Consider the following 19,962-nt stretch of genomic DNA (forward strand, 5'->3'; position numbering starts at 1 on the left):
CTGCACCGACCCACTTAAGCCCTCATTTCCAACCTATCCCCAGAATCCAATAACCCCTCCTAACCTTTTTGTACACTAAGGGCAATTTAGCATGGCAATTCCACCTAACCTGCACGTCTTTGGACTGTGAGAGGAAACCGGAGAATCTGGAGGAAACCCACGCAGACATGGGGAGAAGGTGCAGACTCCGCACAGACAGTGACCCAGCGGGGAATCGAACCTGGGACGCTGGTGCTGTGAAGCCACAGTGCTATCCACTTGTGCTACCGTGCATGCCCTCATTGCCATTGATTCTCTCAGGGGTTGAACATCCTAGTCCATGTAGCTCACACACACACACTACATGGATCTATTTACCTGCTGTACCTTAAGAAATCATTTACCGTTATCCCGCCTTGAGCTTAAATTCACCCATCCCTCACTCCCAATGGGAAGCCAAGGGATCATGAGCCAGAAATACAGCTACATTGCATAGTGCCAGTTCCCTACACATATTCCCTTGGATCACAACTCTCTACTCAAAGCTCTGAATTTTCCAACCCACCACCCCACTCCTTCACATGCACAGAAGTTAACAATGCTAGTCCCAGAGGTGAGTTAACAATTGTCCTATGCTGTGCGTGTACAGGATTAAATACGGAGATGAAAGGCCCAATCTTAACTCTGGGGGAATGGGTTTTAAGTAAGTGAAAATCAGGCCTGTTCAATCCACTTTTGACCCGACATGCAAGATGTGACAAAGTCTTGTTGGAGCAAGTCTTGCGAATAATAATATTGTTCTTGATCTGCAGGCACCAGCATGATGGTGAACAGCTCAGGGGTACCAGTCCTCCACGACATCTTTTTCACTGCCATTCTAACACTTACTGCCATTGGCTGCCTGGAGCTCTGACTGCAACCAGTCGCCTGCATCATTGCTGCACGCCATTTCCCAATGAAGGATGAGTCACCCAACACCAAACTGTTTCTAGTATTAAAAAAAAAAATGTGACATTTGTCTTACGATTTTAGGTAGAAAATTTCATACATTTGGTGACTGGGGAAAGTCTGACTAAAGAAACGTTGAAAAAGCCTTTTTTTTTGTAAAAACAAATCCGTGTGGAAAGCATCAGCAAAATGTTTTCAGAATCTAATAGGTTTGAAGATAGTAACCTGGGAAGTTAAATTGGACAATGATATTACCAGAGACTGCGCTGTATAGAACAATCTTTCTTTATACGATGCACAGTACTGTACATTTGTATATACAATGCATAACCCAAGCAAGAGTTCTTGGTTATCGGGTTTCCAAGACCCAAGTCGATTCTGTGAGATACCAGCGACTTTGCAGAATGCGTTCCATTCATGAAGTTTCAAATCTCAATACTTCGTTGGCCCTTGGATCTTGAAGATTCCTGGGCTTCCCTTCCCATTCATTCAACCAGTGAACCTACTTGAATGGTACTTTCCCCCAAACAGCCCCACACCGCACCCCACGTAGAGCGTTCAATTACGGGGAGAGATTACAAATGTTTGGCTTATGTCGCTGGGAATTTAGAAAGTTAAGGGGTGATTTGGTAGAAGTTTTCAAATTATTAATGGGGACATATAGGGTAGATAGAGAGAAACTGGTTGGGGAGTCTCGGACAAGGGGGCATAATCTAAAACATTAGAGCCAGACCTTTCGGGAATATAATTAGAAAAGTTTGCAACGCGACTGCAAGCAGCAATTAAGGCTAGATCAATTGTTAATTTAGTAACTGAGATTGATAACATTTTGATATCTAAAGATGTTGATGAATAAGAGGCCATGAAGAGTTCTTGAAGTTAGATCGCAAATTGGCAATGCTGTCACTGACTGGCAGAACAGGGGTAGGAGCGAAGTGGCCTCCTCCTGTCCCCACTCCCCTATCCTACGTTCCGTATGTTCCTTTGTTCCAAACCCCATCCGACAGGGTTTTGCTTCTGAGCCCATTCCAGCTAACATCACTGTTTGGCATGATGGGTGGGCAGCAATTGAAGGGCAGCTTGAATGAATTGTTTCATTGGGCTTGTTCTTTGAGCAAATGCTGGATATTTCTATGGGTTAGTCAACACATCCCTGCCAAGGCCAGCGCTGGGAGGTCTCTGTTTGTCCTACCTGGGTCAGCAATATGGAATGTGGGGGGAACCTAATTTGTGTTAGGTAGGAGGTATCAAGGGTTACAGAACCAACAGGGTAGAGGACGTTAAGATATAGATCAGCCAGGATCTAACTGAATGATGGAACAGGCTTGAGGGATTGCGAGGCCTCCTCTTCTCCCTGGATCCTTTCTTCCTGTGTGCTTGAGTGGTAAAGCCACCCCTGGCTTGAGATTTTTAGGAGCCAGACGGAGGGATCACAGAATTGGCTACGCCAATAAATATGGCACCTCTAACTCTTCCATACAGAATCAGAGTCATTAATTTATCATATTTATTGACCCCCCAGGTACTCTCTTTTCTTTGGGCAACAGCGTTGGGGGGGGGGGGGGGGGGAGGATATTCTGATTGTTAAAGTAGTAGAGAATAAATTGAGAATGTATTAGGTTGTAACTGAGTGAAGGTGACCTGAGTCAAGGTCACCCAGTTCAGATCTGCCTAGAAGCAACTACAACCGACAGTCGCAATATTGTTAGCCAATTGCACCAGGAAAAGCTTTATTTTATTTCAGATTAAACCACGTCACCATTTTGATATCACCTGATGTCCATGAACACCACCTTCATTCAAAATGGAAGACAGGTTAGCAACCAATCGTAGGCTGACATTAAAGATGTACTATGATTGGGTAGCAAATCAACTAATACTGTTACTACTGCAAGGAACCAGCGGTTAGATTTTAGCCAGCTTTGTAGTTTATTGGCTGTTGGTGCCTATTTAGTTCCATGTGTGGAATTGGTTGTCGATTACCACAGGAGAACGAAGGGAAAGGGGTTGGATGGGTTGGGTTCATCAGGGTTGGGTTGGTTGGTCAGGGCAGGGTTGGTTTGGGTTGGCCGGGGTAGGGTTGAGTTGGGTGGTGAGGGCAGGGTTGAGTTGGGTTGGGTTGGTCAGGGCAGGGTTGGCTTGGGTTGGCCAGGGTAGGGTTGGGTTGAGTTGGGTGGTGAGGGCAGGGTTGGGTTGGTTAGGGCAGGGTTGAATTGGGTTGGGTTGGTCAGGGCAGGGTTGGTTTGGGTTGGCCAGGGTAGGGTTGGGTTGGGTTGGGTGATGAGGGCAGGGTTGGGTTGGGTTGGGTGGTGAGGGCAGGGTTGAGTTGGGTTGGGTTGATCAGGGCAAGGTTGGTCAGGGCAGGGTTGGTCAGGATAGGGTTGGGTTGGGTTCAGTTGGGCAAGATGGGTTAGGGTAAGGTAAGGTGAGTTAAGGTAAGGTAGAAAGAAGTATAAGATTGAGGAACAGAATTGCTGTTGAGTAGGGAAGAGGCTGATGATTGTTCTGTGAGAATGGAAGTGTTAAGGTAGATTTAGCCTGTAGAAATAAAAGTGGGATGGGGATAGGTGATGGAGGCAGTTTGTAGCACTGAGGCAGGCTCGACTATTGGTTTGTACAGGATAAGGTCATAATTCCACACTTTCCCTGACGGAAAGGTGATTAATATGTTTAATTTATTTTATTTTATTATATATTGCATTTGCATCCAAGACACAAGCCAAGTATTGAGGATGACAGATCAACGTTTGAAAGCCCTAAGACTGTCAGAATGCAAGTCCTCGGCCAACTTCGCTAGTTGGACTCCCAATACAATACAACAAGGATCACAAGTATCAGAAGTTAGGTGGATGGTGGGAGTTAGTGTTAACAATTACTGATGTTACAGTGATTGATGCTGGTCAATGTGTGTTTGTCACAATGACACTTGAGCCCCTCACAGGAATATCATTATAAATGACCAGAACTCACTTGAGCAATCAATGGCGGCCCCTTTCAGATAAGTGCACTGTCAGCCACGTGATGTTCAATTCCCATCACATGTGCAGTGGATGAAATTGTGAAGATACTTGAAGAGTGGGAAGGGTTACACTTTCAGGTTCACTCAATGGAAACAACAGGAAAGTTAATGACCAGAAATTTAGGAGCAGCTCTCCCTGACTCATTCTCCAAGCCAGGCTTCTGTCAAGTGAAGCTCCACACTTAGACCAAGGTCTCCTAAACATTTTGCTCTCATGTCTCTCGCTATTTGTCCTCCGCTTGGAGTCCCTCCTGCTCACTAGCTAACACCTGAAATGGTAGAGTTGGAACGAGAGAGAAACTGACAGGTTGCGAAATACTAAGTCAATCTGGCCATCACTAGGTTCGAATTAAAGGAAAACGGCCGGAGAGGGAGGACAATTTGCTCTAAGTTGCATAGAAGAGGCAGGAAGCTAAAATATTAAGCCTGATTTCATTGTTACATTATAGATGCTCAAAGTGAAGAGACAAGCAAACCAATTTCCCTTTATGAGCCAGACACTAACCAGTATATTATTGGTGGCTTAGTGGCACAGTGGTTAGCACTGCTGCCTCACAACGCCAAGGACCCGGGTTCGATACCGACCTTCGGTGACTGTGCGGAGTTTGCACATTCTCTCCGTGTCTCCGTGGGTTTCCTCCGGGTGCTCCGGTTTCCTCCCACAGTCCAAAGATGAGCAGGTTAGGTGGATTGGCCATGCTAAAATCGCCCTTAAGTGTCCAATGGTTAGGTGGGGTTACAGGGATAGGGAGGGAATTGGGCCTGTGAAGGACGGCCTTTCGAATGGTTGGTGCAGACTCGATGGGCCAAATAGCCTCCTTCTGCACTGTGGGGATTCTATGTCTATTGGACAGATAGCCTTAGGCTTAATTCCCAATTCTGTGCTGAGCAACTCTCAAATACAGGGTCAGTGGAAAGTGCGGCATATGCATCAAAGGACCTATGGGATAGAGAGGGGAAATCATCCAGGATTCGCACTCCAGATCACTAGTGATTCATTGCTGGAAAATGAAGGAGGGCAGAACTGAACTTGGCACGAATGTGCTCTGCATTTCCAAAGCTTGCTAAAGTTGTCCAAGCAAATTGAGGAGATATGGGAAGAGAGTCTCAAACACCAATGGAGGACTCCACCATGACGCACAGACTCAGGAGCACAGGGAGAAATGTGGACAAGGAGTTTCATAATTCCTCACGTCCCAAGAGGAACCACCGCGCGCCTCACTCCACGTACACATAAAACATACACATTTACCATCAGGACTAAACTTGAAAAAATATGATTGTGCTGTAGTTAGCAATAGTTTGTCAGTGATGTTCATGTTGGAGGCTAATTCAGTGCTGATCACTGTGCTTCCCAACTGCATTTACCATGAGACCTAAATGTAAATATTCTTTTGCCAAGCATAAAGTGTACAAATTAATTCTATTCCCTGAAGAAACACAAAGGTAGAAATGATGATGATATTGCATGAACATCTAATGCAGAGAAGGAGGAATTTTATTTGCGTGTTAAGGTCATTGGCTGTTGTAATCTGTGAATCTTCTCCTGAAAAGGAATTTTTTTGAAGAGCATTGAAGGTATAGTAACATTATCACAATTGCCACTGTGCTGCGAGTAATGTCACCCTGTGATATTCACATTCATTTTGATCCATTTCTAAAGGGTGGTTCAGCTCCGACTGAGTTAAGTCATAGATCTGGGGTGATGTTCGCAATCTCTCTTCCCTGTTGAATGGACCTTTATATAAAATCAAACAGATAAAGAACCTAATAATGTACACGTCTGGAGCAGGGGTGACCATCCTCATCCACAGTTCAAAGACACCATACCCTACTCTCTGACACTGATACATAGACCCTGCCCTTTCCACATGGAACACTACGCACAGCTCTCCTACACCTGCCTTCTCTCCCAACAAAAGAAGTTGGCTGTTAAGCTCTGTGTTGGAATTGTTAATGGGGCAACATCTGTGCCTTAGCAAGCTCAGAGAGTAAGGATGCTTGGCTCATCATTAGTGTGTTAAGACATCAATTTACCCAATTAACAGGGTTGCTGTGTGAGTAGGATATCATACATTATTGGATATCATATTCTTCAGAGAAGGGATTAAGTTGAGGTCACATCTGCCCGTGTCAGTGGTTTAGATAAGCATTAGAGATTCCATAACAATATTTGAAATTGAACATGAGATTGATTCTTTTTTAATATTGACAAGGTATGAGGGGGTATGGAGCTACGGCAGGTAAATGGAGTTGGCATATAGATCAGCCAATACTTAACAATGGCAGAATGAGCCCGGGGCTGAAGGGTCTGTATCTGCCTTCAATGTTCTTATGCTTCAGCTATGGCAAAATGGTGGGCTGTATCTGGTGGTATTTTATCAGATCTTGGGTTGGGGGTCTCGCTTGACGGCTCACTTGATGGAGTGTCTTATGAGATAAATGCTTGGGCTGTTACACTTCAGACTCCCAAAGATGTCGGCAATTACCGTACCTGTACCTTTGAGAGTTGGGGATTGGTAACTGATGGAAATGTGTAAATAAATTTGCTAATTGAGATGAATGAGATTTACTTTCTTTAATTAACACTTCAAATTAAGTAGGAAAACAATAGCACCCACATCTGTAATGCTGACAGGAAGTTCAACAATTCCGTACGAGGAACAGACTGTTTCTGTCACTGTTTGAATGAATCATCTTCATAAGCTCAGAATATCCGACACATTAATGTACTATAGTGTATTTGATTTATAAATAAAAGCCTGGCCTCCACAACCTCTTCCTAATAAAGTATTACAAAGACTACGAGACAATTTGAGTGCAATTTATTCTGAAACCACCTCCACAATTGAGGCCATCTCCATCCCAACATGCCTGATCCTCTTTCACCTTTGAGCTTAGCTTAACCCCAGACTGACAATGCTCTATGGCTGTGATTTACCGACCGCGTGCTGCCGGAATCGGAGCGGGACCTGGCCAGTAGATCCCGGTAGATGCCTCCCCTGGGATTCCCGGCGGTCGTAACTTCTCACGAGATCTAATGGTCGTAATAGTAGACACATTCTCCGGACATAGGGCTGGATTCTCCGATTTTGAGACTATGTCCGGAGGAAGTGTCTAGTCTTACGACCAAAAAGTCAGCATCGCCCCCGCACCGATGCTCCACCTGGTGGGGGACTAGCAGCTACGCCACATAAACCCCCCGCTTTACCTGCAGATACGGACGGAGAATTGCCGTGTCCGTGGCCGCGCATGCACACGGCGAAGACCTGCAGCCGTCGGTGCAACATACCGCCCGCCGCATGCAGACCCGGCCTGCCAGATAGTGCCCCCCTGTAACCCCCCCCCCGACCAGTCCCCGCCGTAGCCCACCCGGCCAGCGGAACAGCTCCCCCCCCCCCCCCCCCGACAATGGCGGTGCTGGATACAGACCGGTGCCATCACGCAAAGTTCCCAAAAACTGAGCACACGCGCCCCACATCGTCAGGAAATCGGCCCATCGGGGGAGGGCCTTTAGATGACATCCTGAGGTCGTCCCAATGGCGTGCGGCCAACTCAGCGTTGACGCCCTTTTTGAGGGGGCGGAGTGTCCGAAAATAGGCGCCACTCCCGATTTCGGCTTGAAAACGGATTCTCCGGCCAATCGCCGAAAGCGATTTCGGTGTCGGCAATCAGAGAATCCAGCCCTTAGTCTCTGGAACGGAGAATTCCTCCTCCGCATGTGTTTCTGCCCCTGGCCACCTAACTCACTGCCGCTGAGATTGAGCTGTGGAAACGCAGCCAATGTTTCCCCATTTTCACGGCATGAACAGACTGTGATTCATTCAGCAGCAGGCATCGTTGTCTCAGCTCTCACTCTGTCAGTGCATTGTAAATAAACACGCTTCCACGTGTCACTATCAGCTGTCTTTTGATCTCCTTTAAATCGTGCTTGTCGGGGTGTTAGTTATCTGATTGAACCAATAATTGGGCCAAAATTCAAGGTTAATGTGAAGGCAGAAACTGTGTGATGAAAACCGTTCATATAGGCCCATAACCTCCTGGTTCCTCAGTGTCACGTCGAGGGGGCACCCCAGTAATCGCTGGGGAATCCCTCTCGAACGTTCCCATGTGTGGGTTTACCCAGCAATTGCCCAGGAACGCTAACTCCCTCTGGACAATTGCACTGGACAATTCCAACCAGCTGCTGGACTGGCCCGCCACCCCTGAACTGCTGTAAAAAGTGGAAATGGCTTAGCTCTCTGCGCCCCAGCCTCTCCGCAATGATGCTGCTGGGGTGGGGGGGGGGGGGGGGGGGGTTCTGCTGCTCCTGTATCACCCAGCCTGCGTGAGGAGGGTTGGTGACACAGAGTCTTCGAAATCCCAGCAAAGATAAACCTGTCGAGAGTGGCAATCCGTTGGAGCTTGCCCATCTGAGGAATGTGCTTCGAAGCCAATAAGGAACCCAAAAGAAACATAATTTAGAAACTTTTCAGGATAAACAGCATCCAATTGGAAACAAAACCAAATGAAATGATGACATGTGATTAAGGGGCAGCGGTGAGGTGGTACTGTCACTGGACGAGTGATCCAGGGTAATGCTCTGGGGCCCCGGGTTAGAATTCCACCACTGCAGGTGGTAAAATTTGAGTTGAATAAAAGTCTACTGATGACCGTAAAACCATTGTCGATTGTCATGAAAAGCCACCTGGTTCACTGATGTCCTTTAGGGAAGGAATCTGTCCACCTTTTGTGGCGCCAGCCTGGGCGAGGGTGCGGTCAATTGCAGCCCCACTCGCCCCGGAGTCACAACACAAGTGAATTAACCAACAATTCTTATAAAAATAGCCAGATGTGTTTTGCCCTTGGCTGCCGAAGGTTTGTCAGTTTGATTACTGTTTATGTATCCCAAGAACTACCATGAAATATGCAGTAAATACAACTGGAAAACAATAAGCTGATACCTAGTACCCACTTTAACTACCCCCCCCCCCCCTACCCATACACATAAGACAGACAAGCATAGAGGGGGGAAGGAATCAAATAAAAAGGATGAACTCAAAAGATAATGATCTTTGCTTCCAATGGTGGTCCTTTTGCACTCTTTCCTCCCAGCACGCTCGCTGATGAAAGCCGGTTTACAGCAAGTAATGATCTTCCTTACAGTGTCAATCATTCAGGGTCCCCGCTGGTTAGAAAGTTTAGTACTCGCTGGCAGCAGGCTTTCTGGAGAGATGCTTTCTTTCTTATCAAACTGGGTTTTCAGCTCGAGGTTCACATTCAGGTCTATATCTTCCTGGATCGACTCTTTGTTTCACATTAAACCTTGCTCCCAACTCGTGGGTTGAATCCCTCCTGCCTCTGCAGTCCCACGAGATCGAAACCCAGACTTACTAGACGGAGAGTCAGTCCTCACAGCTACCTTATTAGTTGGATCTTTTTGGAGCGAGTTAGGCTGCAGAATCAAAATGAAACCCCATGGGCAGGATTCTCCAGTCACCGACGCCGAAATCACGTTCGCTGATTGGCCGGAGAATCCCCGCTCACGGCCAAATCGGGGGCGGCGACAAAATCGAGACACTCTGTCCCCTCCAAAGCGTGCCGTACCGACGGCCTCAGGACGTTGCCGGAGGCCCACTTCCCAATGCTCGGCCCCCGACCGACCGAGTTCCCTACGGCGTGGGTCTCTCGTGGTCTCACCCGTCGGGAACTCGGCGTAGCCGCTGCGGACTCAGTCCGGCGCCGCCACAGTCGAAGGAGGGCCAACCCGCGGGCAGGGTGGACTTTGCCAGTGTCTGGGGGCACTGTTGGGGTTTGGTCCGGGGCACGCGAGCCGGCCAAAGGGAGGGCACTATTTTGCAGGGAGGGTCCTCAAGCAGCCGGCACTATGTGGCATGGCGCAGCCGCTGCAGGCCGCCACTGTGCGCATGCGCGGCCACGGATCTGGCAATTCTCCGGGCAGCCAGAACCGGGTCCTCTACCCTGCCTTCCTGTTAGTCCCCAGCCAAACGGAAGATCAGTGGCCATTTTGCGCCATTTATTCTAACGTAAAATGCCACCGTTCCCAAACCAGCGTGGGGACATATCCTCAAAATCGGAGAATCCAGCCCCATGACTCTAAAAACATTCCAGTGGGATCAGACCAATCACCACCTGGTACCAGGCAGAGCACAGCCTTTTGGGCACATTCATTGGCCACCAGTCAATTCAATCAAACGGAGTCATCACTGGCACTGGACAGTCTGCAATCACCAATCTAAAACAGGAGAGCCTTCTGGAATCTTCCAGAATTAAAGGCAGAGGCCACAGCTTCGTTCTGTTAGAATTAAAGATAGAGATTGCCTTAAAGACACATGTCCAGCCATGTCCTCAATAAAATGTTTATTAAAAAAAAAGACACGTGTCCATAAACCATCCAAGGATCAAAAATACAGCAGCAAAAATAAAAGAAAGGGGAATAAGAGAAGAAACAGGGATTAAACAGGAAGGACCCTTACACTAAACCTGGCCCAGATGTGATTCCAGACCCATAGCAATGCCCTCAGTGATGGGCAATAAATGCTGGCCCAGCCAGCGACGGCCACAACCCATGAACAAATAAAAAGTGTTACAGAACCCCAAAGTGTATCATGGAATTCACCTGACCCACAACTTTTAATAGATTGTGGTATGGGGAGCACACGGCTCACTCTACAGGTGTGGGACAGCAGAAATCGAAAAGTATTTTTTAAAGCAAAACAATGTTTATTCTATGAACTCAAGTTAACCTTTTTAAAACGTACAGTGAACATCTTAGCAACCATTAATTCAAACACAACCCCCAAAGACTACAACACTACGTAATGCTTACGCTGTCCTTTTAACATCCAGAAGTCTCGCAAAAAACATAACCTTTAACTGAAGCACATCAGGTTAAAGTCACTACTGAAAACATTTATAATTCTGAATTCACCAAATGATCAAGAGATAGTCTTTTCATAGAGAGATCAACAGTACACCTGCTCTGTCTGACTTCAGCTCCAACACTGAAAACGAAACCAAAAACACACCCTGCAGCAAACAGCCTAAAACGAAAGTAAAAAGCTGACAGTGAGCCCAGCTCCACCCACTCTCTGACATCACTGCAGCAAACACCCATTTCTTAAAGGTACTCTCACTCCAGATATTTATATACACACCCATTTATAAACAGCCATTTCTTAAAGGTACTCCCACATGACAAAAGAGACATAGGATATAGAGCACAGAAACAGGCCATTCAGCCCAACCAATCCATGCTTACTCAATTTTTCCTCAGCTAAATCTTTCGCCGTAACCCTCTACTTCCTTCTCCCTCGTGTACTGGTCTAGCATCTTCTAATATACTTCTATCTATACTTCAATCAGTCCCTGTATAGTGGGTCCCATATTCTCACCACTCTTTTGGATAAAGTTGCTGCTGAATAGCCAATTGGATTGATTGATGACTATCTATTTGATGGCCTCCAGAGAAAATATTCCCTCTGTTCCCACTCTATTGAAATCTTCCACAAATTTCTCCTTCCTGAGAGAGTCGACACCTTCCCTCGTTCCTGAGAGAGTCAGCACCTTCCCTCGTTCCTGAGAGAGTCGGCACCTTCCCTCCTTCCTGAGAGAGTGGACACCTTCCCTCGTTCCTGAGAGAGTCGACACCTTCCCTCGTTCCTGAGAGAGTCGACACCTTCCCTCGTTCCTGAAAGAGTCGACACCTTCCTTCGTTCCTGAGAGAGTCGACACCTTCACTCGTACCTGAGAGAGTCGACACCTTCCCTCGTTCCTGAGAGAGTCGAGACCTTCCCCTCATTCCTGGGAGAGTCGACACCGTCCCTCGTTCCTGAGAGAGTCGACACCTTCCCTCATTCCTGAGTCAACACCTTCCCTCCTTCCTGAGAGAGTGGACACCTTCCCTCATTCCTGAGAGAGTCGACACCTTCCCTCGTTCCTGAAAGAGTCGACACCTTCCCTCGTTCCTGAGAGAGTCGACACCTTCACTCGTACCTGAGAGAGTCGACACCTTCCCTCGTTCCTGAGAGAATCGATACCTTTCCTCGTTCCTGAGAGAGTTGACACCTTCCCTCATTCCTGAGAGAGTCGACACCTTCCCTCGTTCCTGAGAGAGTCGACACCTTCCCTCGTTCCTGAGAGAGTCGACACCTTCCCTCGTTCCTGAGAGAGTCGACACCTACCCTCGTTCGACGCTCCTCTGAGTCTGGCGACATGTTTCCCCTTTGTTTCGATTCCCACCTTGGGTGGCTGTGTGGAGTCTGCATATTCTCCCTTTGGCTGCGTGGGTTTCCTCCGGGTGCACCGGTTCCTCCCACAGTCTGAAGATGTGAAGGTTATGTAGGTTTACGAGGATAGGCCGAGGGAGTGGGTCTAGATAGGGTGCTCTATCAGATGGCCAGTGCAGACGTTGTGGCGTTGGGTGTTCTGACACACAGATGAGCCAACACGGTTGTATATGGTACAACGCTATTTTATTCAAACTTACTATGTACAGTTTGGTCTTTGCACTCTGCACGTGGGGGTTCCCTGCTTGTGATGTTTTAACAGCTCTTTCTTGTTTCCTTCTCCCCAGACCTACTGACCACCAGGTGTCGTGCTCGTGCTTTTTATGTGGTTGGTGTTCTTGTCTGTGATTGGTTGTGGTGTTGTGTGCTCTGATTTGCCTGTTGGTGTGTCCATCATGATGTGTGTGTTTGAATATCATGACATCCCCCCTTTTTACAAAGATATGTGCCTACGTGGTAATAAATATGATCGTGTCGTGAGTGCATCTAAGAGTGTGTGTGTGTCGTGTGCAGCATGTGCATATGACGGAACTATGTACATGGGGCGATGTCGGGTGCGTCACATGAACCAAGTTGTACCATAACATAACATAAATGCGAACAAGAGAAGAAAAAAACTTGAACAGTTGTCCAGTCAGACGACATCTGGAACGATAAACAACAACAGGTTATCATGTAAAATTGTGCAACTTGTTAACCATATGAACGGTATTATAAGTCCAGTCTAATGGGCTTGCGACGAGTTCGGGTTGACCGTCAGGGTGGCACACCACTCATCGGCTGGATTGATGGCATTGACCTTGTTGACATCGATGACGGAAACGCGGAAGGCATCCTGGTCATCTGCATCACTTAACTGGAAGTCTTGATGCGTGGGCTGGACGGTCCTGACTTGTCTACGAAATTGTCGAGGATGCGCCGGATCCATGGGTTGAGCCGAACGACAGTGGGCTGCGTAGTGGCCCATCTTGCCACATCTGAGGCACTGTCGGTTTTTTGCAGGACATTGCCCTTTTAAATGTAGAGCTCCACAATTGCCGCACGTCATGACGTCACGGCGTTCGTTGCGCCACTGCGCATGCGCAGTGCGATCTTGCGGTGGGCGCGCCTGCGCAGTGCGTCCCTCGTTGTGGCCGTTATTTTTGGCGCGCACCTGCGCGGGAAACCGCGAAAAGCGCGGGAAGCGGCCGCTGTCGTCCGGGCCGTGGGTCGGGAAGTAATCGACGGCCTGGATGCGTTCGACGTCGTGGGCGGCCTGGCTTGCCGACTCGACGGCTGGGGACCCCCTCCGTGCCAACTCGGACGCCTGAAATCGGGCAAAACGGCAGGTAGCATTTTCGTGGAGGACACAGGCTTCCACAGCAGACGCTAAGGTGAGGCTTTTTATTTTAAGAAGCTGCTGGCGTAGGCCACTAGAGGCAACGCCAAAAACAATCTGGTCCCTGATCATGGACTCTGTGGTGGTGCCGTAACCGCAAGACTGCGCTAGAATCCGGAGGTGCGTCAAAAAGGGTTGAAAAAGCTCCTCCTTACCTTGCAGGCGTTGCTGAAAGAGGTATCTTTCAAAACTTTCATTTACTTCAACTTGAAAGTGCTGGTCCAGTTTGAGGATGACCGTGTCATATTTAGATTGGTTTTCGCCTTCTTCGAACACCAGTGAGTTGAAGACGTCGGTGGCGTGCTGACCTGCGTAGAAGAGGAGCATTGCAATCTTCGTTTCATCCGAGGCACTCTGTTTTTCGGTGGCACGGATGTACAGGTCAAATCGCTGCCTGAAGAGCTTCCAATTGGTACCTAGGTTCCCCGCGACTTGCAACGGCTGCGGTTTGTCGGTGTGGTCCATGTCCAGAATGGCAGGTTAGTAGGCAGGTATCGATCCACTCCTGTACCATGTGGTGTTGGGTGTTCTGACACACAGATGAGCCAACACGGTTGTATATGGTACAACGCTATTTTATTCAAACTTACTATGTACAGTTTGGTCTTTGCACTCTGCACGTGGGGGTTCCCTGCTTGTGATGTTTTAACAGCTCTTTCTTGTTTCCTTCTCCCCAGACCTACTGACCACCAGGTGTCGTGCTCATGCTTTTTATGTGGTTGGTGTTCTTGTCTGTGATTGGTTGTGGTGTTGTGTGCTCTGATTTGCCTGTTGGTGTGTCCATCATGATGTGTGTGTTTGAATATCATGACAGACGTGATGGGCCGAATGGCCTCTTTCTCCACTGGAGGGGTTAGACTCCCCACCCCCACTCCAGTGTCCATTTTCCTTACATTCCTGTGATGTTTCCTGGGATGTTGCTGCCTCCAAGGCCATCTTTTTTAATGACATTGTCATCGAGGAATAAAAATTGGGAAGCAAAACTTTTGAAAGAGGACAAGGAGAGGGCAAAATAACAGAATTAAAAATGTTGTTAATTACAGGATTATCACACACAGGACGACCTGATAACCCTTCGCAAGTCTGCCCGTTTAAATAGTCAACATGAATTCCAGCTGTAAACACCAATGGAAAATTGTCCCAATGAAAGACGTGAAACATCCAGATAAAGCTTCCTCTACGGAGCTAGATCTGTTTCCCAATAACTGTGAGCTAAATTAGCCCAAGTCAAAACACAATCGATGGCCTGCTGGGCACAATACGATTACTGGATTGACAGAGCGCATTTGTTGAGGATTTCCGAAATCACTTCCTTCCCCGACCATCAGCTGCTTTGTAATTTATTTTCGAGACTGCTAAAGCCCGCGAGCCCGCAGCATGGAACAATTTATTCAGCAGACGTGGTGTGAAAGCATTAGGTAAAGCAGTCAGGCACATCAGACCCTTCATTAGCACCGGTAAAAGCACTTGAAGAAAAACCTCGACTGGGGCCAACCAGCAGTGGGGGGGGGGGTCTTCAAACACCCTCAGCCTCCCCCATCCCCCCCCCCCCCCCCCCCCCCAACTTCCATCCCTCAATCCAAATAAACAAATGTTCTTCATTAAATAAGTCCGGCAGCAGCTCATTCCCATTAGTCAGTGACACCACTTGAGTGACAAGAGGGGCAGAGCAAGAGAGACCTCAGAAGAGGTCACCGTTCCTTGGCGAGTTCCTCTCGCATTGCGGTTTTTGTCACAGTCAGCTCCAGATTTGTTCCAAGTTGTGGGCAGCAAGGCAGCACAGTGGTTATCACTATGGCTTCGCAGCGCCAGGGTCCCAGGTTCGATTCCCCGCTTGGGTGACTGTCTGCGTGGAGTCTGCACGTTCTCCCCGTGTCTGCGTGGGTTTCCTCCGGGTGCTCCGGTTTCCACCCACAGTCCAAAGATGTGCAGGTTAGGTGGATTGGCCATGCTAAATTGCCCCTTAGGTTAGATGGGGTTGCAGAGTTACGGGGATAGGGTGGAGGTGTAGGGTTAAGTAGGGTACTCTTTCCAAGAGCTGGTGCAGACTCGATGGGCCGAATGGCCTCCTTCTGCACTGTAAATTCTATGATCTATGATGATTGTCACCCTCCGGATCTCCAGCCGGAAGGCCTATTACGATGTTACTGGTGTTATCTTCCTGTGACCACCTTAAGGTAAGGCCACTTCTTAACGAAGGCAAGACGTAAGGAGATGCAGCAACACTTGCCTTTGTCTAGCACCTTTTACAACCACAGGTTCCTCACAGCCAATGAAATTCCTTTGCAGCGTGGTCGCTGGTGTAATGTAGGAAATGCAGATTCGGACACAGCAAGGCACCCGCAAACAATCAGGTGATCGCTTTTAGCCGTCTCGTCATGGCATCGATGTTGGACAGGACACCGGGGCGACTTCCCTGCTCTTCGAAACAGTAGTGTGGAATTTGACTTCCGGGTGCGGTGATGACCAGCTGAGTCGCACGTTTCGGCAGCTCCCGGTGAAACTGACTTTTGGGCTCTTGATAGGAGCCCCAACGGCAATTTTGACGGCTAAAAACACTGTGCGGTAAACCAGAAGGGAATCCCCCCTGGATACGGATGGAAAAAGGAGGAGAAAGTGGCCGGATTGCAGTGGATCCTTTAGAACAGCGGCAAGGAAGGCAAGCAAAAACCAAGATGGCGTCGGAAGGTGGCAGTTTAACATGGGGCCCTGAACAACTTGAAATGCTGTGTGGAAGAGCTCAAAAAGGAAATGAAGAAAGAGCTGTTGGTCCCGACACTACAGGCGATCGAAGGGCGAAAGGAGGAACAAAAGACCCAGGAGCGGGAGCTTCGGGTCGTGAAGGCAAAGGCAGCCGAGAATGAGGACGACATACAGGGCCTGGTGGTGAAGACGGAGACGCATGAGGCACATCAGAAACGATGTGTGGAAAGGTTGGAGGCACTGGAGAACAACGCAAGGAGGAACAACCTGAGGATTCTTGGTCTTCCTGAAGGTGTGGAGGGAGCGGACGTCGGGGCATATGTGAGCACGATGCTGCACTCGTTAATGGGAGCGAAGGCCCCGGCGGGTCCGTTGGAGGTGGAGGGAGCATACCGAGTGATGGCGCGAGGACCGAGAGCAGGAGAAATTCCCAGAGCCATAGTGGTGAGATTCCTCCGTTTTAAGGATAGAGAAATGGTCCTTAGATGGGCGAAGAAAACTCGGAGCAGTAAATGGGAGAACGCGGTGATCCGCGTTTATCAAGACTGGAGTGCGGAGGTGGCGAGAAGGAGGGCGAGCTTTAATCGGGCCAAGGCGGTGCTTCATAGAAAGAAGATAAAATTTGGAATGCTGCAACCGGCAAGACTATGGGTCACATATCGAGGGAGGCACCACTACTTTGAGACGGCGGATGAAGCATGGACTTTTATTGTGGAAGAAAAACTGGAATGAGCAGGTTATTAAAAAGAACGTTTGAACAGAGTGGTGGGGCGAATGTGGGGGGCAAAGAGGGGGGTTAAAAAGGGGGGAAAGAGGAGTTTTAGGTACTAATCCTGTGATGTGGTAACTTTTCTCTCTCCCACAGGTGGTGATGGGGGGAGGAGGGGAGGTGGAGGAGATGGGGCGTTGGCCATTGGGGGCGGGGCCAAGGGAGAAGCGCGGGCTTGGTTCCCGCGCTATGATAATCATGGCGGGAATAGAGAAGCAGGAAGGAGGGGGCGTCGCACGGTGCGAGCCGAGGTCACGGGGGGAAGCCGAGGTCGGCCAGAGTTTGCTGACTTCTGGGAGCAACATGGGGGGAGTAATTACGCTAGCGGGGGATCTAGCGGGGGGGGGGGGGTGGGAGGGGGGAATTACTGGGTTGCTGCTGCTGGGGAGAGGGGGGAGCTGGTATGGGAGGGGATGGGCGGGGGGGCACCGCCTGGGGGAGATACAGCTGCGTGGGAACCGGGTGAGGAGCTGGAAAAAGGTGATGGCTAATCGACAAGGGGGGGGGGTAGGAAGCCCCCCAACCCGGCTGATCACGTGGAACGTGAGAGGGTTGAACGGGCCGATAAAGAGGGCACGGGTACTCGCACACCTTAAGAAACTTAAGGCAGATGTGGTTATGTTACAGGAAACGCACCTGAAACTGATAGACCAGGTTAGGCTACGCAAAGGATGGGTGGGGCAGGTGTTCCATTCGGGGCTAGATGCGAAAAACAGGGGGGTGGCTATATTAGTGGGGAAGCGGGTAATGTTCGAGGCAAAGACTATAGTGGCGGATAACGGGGGCAGATACGTGATGGTGAGTGGCAAACTACAGGGGGAGACGGTGGTTTTGGTAAACGTATATGCCCCGAACTGGGATGATGCCAATTTTATGAGGCGGATGCTAGGACGCATTCCGGACCTAGAGATGGGAAAGCTGATAATGGGGGGAGATTTTAATACGGTGTTGGAACCAGGGCTGGATCGGTCGAAGTCCAGGACTGGAAGGAGGCCGGCAGCAGCCAAGGTACTTAAAGATTTTATGGAGCAGATGGGAGGTGTAGACCCGTGGAGATTTAGCAGACCTAGGAGTAAGGAGTTCTCGTTTTTCTCCTATGTCCATAAAGTCTACTCGCGAATAGACTTTTTTGTGCTGGGAAGGGCGTTGATCCCGAAGGTGAGGGGAACGGAGTATACGGCTATAGCCATTTCGGATCACGCTCCACACTGGGTAGACCTGGAGATAGGGGAGGAAACAGGAGGACGCCCACCCTGGAGAATGGACATGGGACTAATGGCAGATGAGGGTGTGTGTCTAAGGGTGAGGGGGTGCATTGAAAAGTACTTGGAACTCAATGATAATGGGGAGGTCCAGGTGGGAGTGGTCTGGGAGGCGTTGAAGGCGGTGGTTAGAGGGGAGCTGATATCAATAAGGGCACATAAAGGGAAGCAGGAGAGTAAGGAACGGGAGCGGTTGCTGCAAGAACTTTTGAGGGTGGACAGACAATATGCGGAAGCACCGGAGGAGGGACTGTACAGGGAAAGGCAAAGGCTACATGTAGAATTTGACTTGCTGACTACGGGCACTACAGAGGCACAATGGAGGAAGGCACAGGGTGTACAGTACGAATATGGGGAGAAGGCGAGCAGGTTGCTGGCACACCAATTGAGGAAAAGGGGAGCAGCGAGGGAAATAGGGGGAGTGAGGGATGAGGAAGGAGAGATGGAGCGGGGAGCGGAGAGAGTGAATGGAGTGTTCAAGACATTTTATAAAAAATTATATGAAGCTCAACCCCCGGATGGGAGGGAGAGAATTATGGGCTTCTTGGATCGGCTGGAATTTCCCAAGGTGGAAGAGCAGGAAAGGGTGGGACTGGGAGCACAGATCGAAGTAGAAGAAGTGGTGAAAGGAATTAGGAGCATGCAGGCGGGAAAGGCCCCTGGACCGGATGGATTCCCAGTCGAATTCTATAGAAAATATGTGGACTTGCTCGCCCCGGTATTGACGAGGACCTTTAATGAGGCAAAGGAAAGGGGACAACTGCCCCCGACTATGTCTGAAGCAACGATATCGCTTCTCTTAAAGAAGGAAAAGGACCCGCTACAATGCGGGTCCTATAGACCTATTTCCCTCCTAAATGTAGATGCCAAGATCCTGGCCAAGGTAATGGCAATGAGAATAGAGGAATGTGTCCCGGGGGTGGTCCACGAGGACCAAACTGGGTTTGTGAAGGGGAGACAGCTGAACACGAATATACGGAGGCTGTTAGGGGTAATGATGATGGCCCCACCAGAGGGGGAAACGGAGATAGTAGTGGCGATGGATGCCGAGAAAGCATTTGATAGAGTGGAGTGGGATTATTTGTGGGAGGTGTTGAGGAGATTTGGTTTTGGAGAGGGGTATGTTAGATGGGTGCAGCTGTTGTATAGGGCCCCAATGGCGAGCGTGGTCACGAATGGACGGGGATCTGCATATTTTCGGCTCCATAGAGGGACAAGGCAGGGATGCCCTCTGTCCCCATTATTGTTTGCACTGGCGATTGAGCCCCTGGCGATAGCGTTGAGGGGTTCCAAGAAGTGGAGGGGAGTACTTAGAGGAGGAGAAGAACACCGGGTATCTTTGTATGTGGACGATTTGCTACTATATGTGGCAGACCCGGCGGAGGGGATGCCAGAAATAATGCGGATACTTGGGGAGTTTGGGGATTTTTCAGGGTATAAATTGAACATGGGGAAAAGTGAGTTGTTTGTGGTGCATCCAGGGGAGCAGAGTAGAGAAATAGAGGACCTACCGTTGAGGAAGGTAACAAGGGACTTTCGTTACCTGGGGATCCAGATAGCCAAGAATTGGGGCACATTGCATAGATTAAATTTAACGCGGTTGGTGGAACAAATGG

The 19,962-nt window shown here is 49.1% G+C and overlaps 1 protein-coding gene across 3 annotated transcripts in view; it reads left to right on the forward strand.

The window, feature by feature from the left end:
- Positions 1–1,072, forward strand: part of cntn2 (contactin 2) — a 203,881-nt gene extending 202,809 nt beyond the window's left edge. For all 3 annotated transcript variants that reach the window (XM_072480105.1, XM_072480107.1, XM_072480106.1), the window contains exon 23: positions 792–1,072. In XM_072480105.1, coding sequence (XP_072336206.1) covers positions 792–892 — 101 coding nt within the window. In that variant the 3' untranslated portion in view covers positions 893–1,072. The remainder of the gene's footprint in view (positions 1–791) is intronic.
- The last annotated feature ends 18,890 nt before the right edge of the window (positions 1,073–19,962 follow it).

This window comes from Scyliorhinus torazame, chromosome 17 (genome assembly GCF_047496885.1).
Source record: "Scyliorhinus torazame isolate Kashiwa2021f chromosome 17, sScyTor2.1, whole genome shotgun sequence".
In the NCBI taxonomy this organism is placed as follows: domain Eukaryota; kingdom Metazoa; phylum Chordata; class Chondrichthyes; order Carcharhiniformes; family Scyliorhinidae; genus Scyliorhinus; species Scyliorhinus torazame.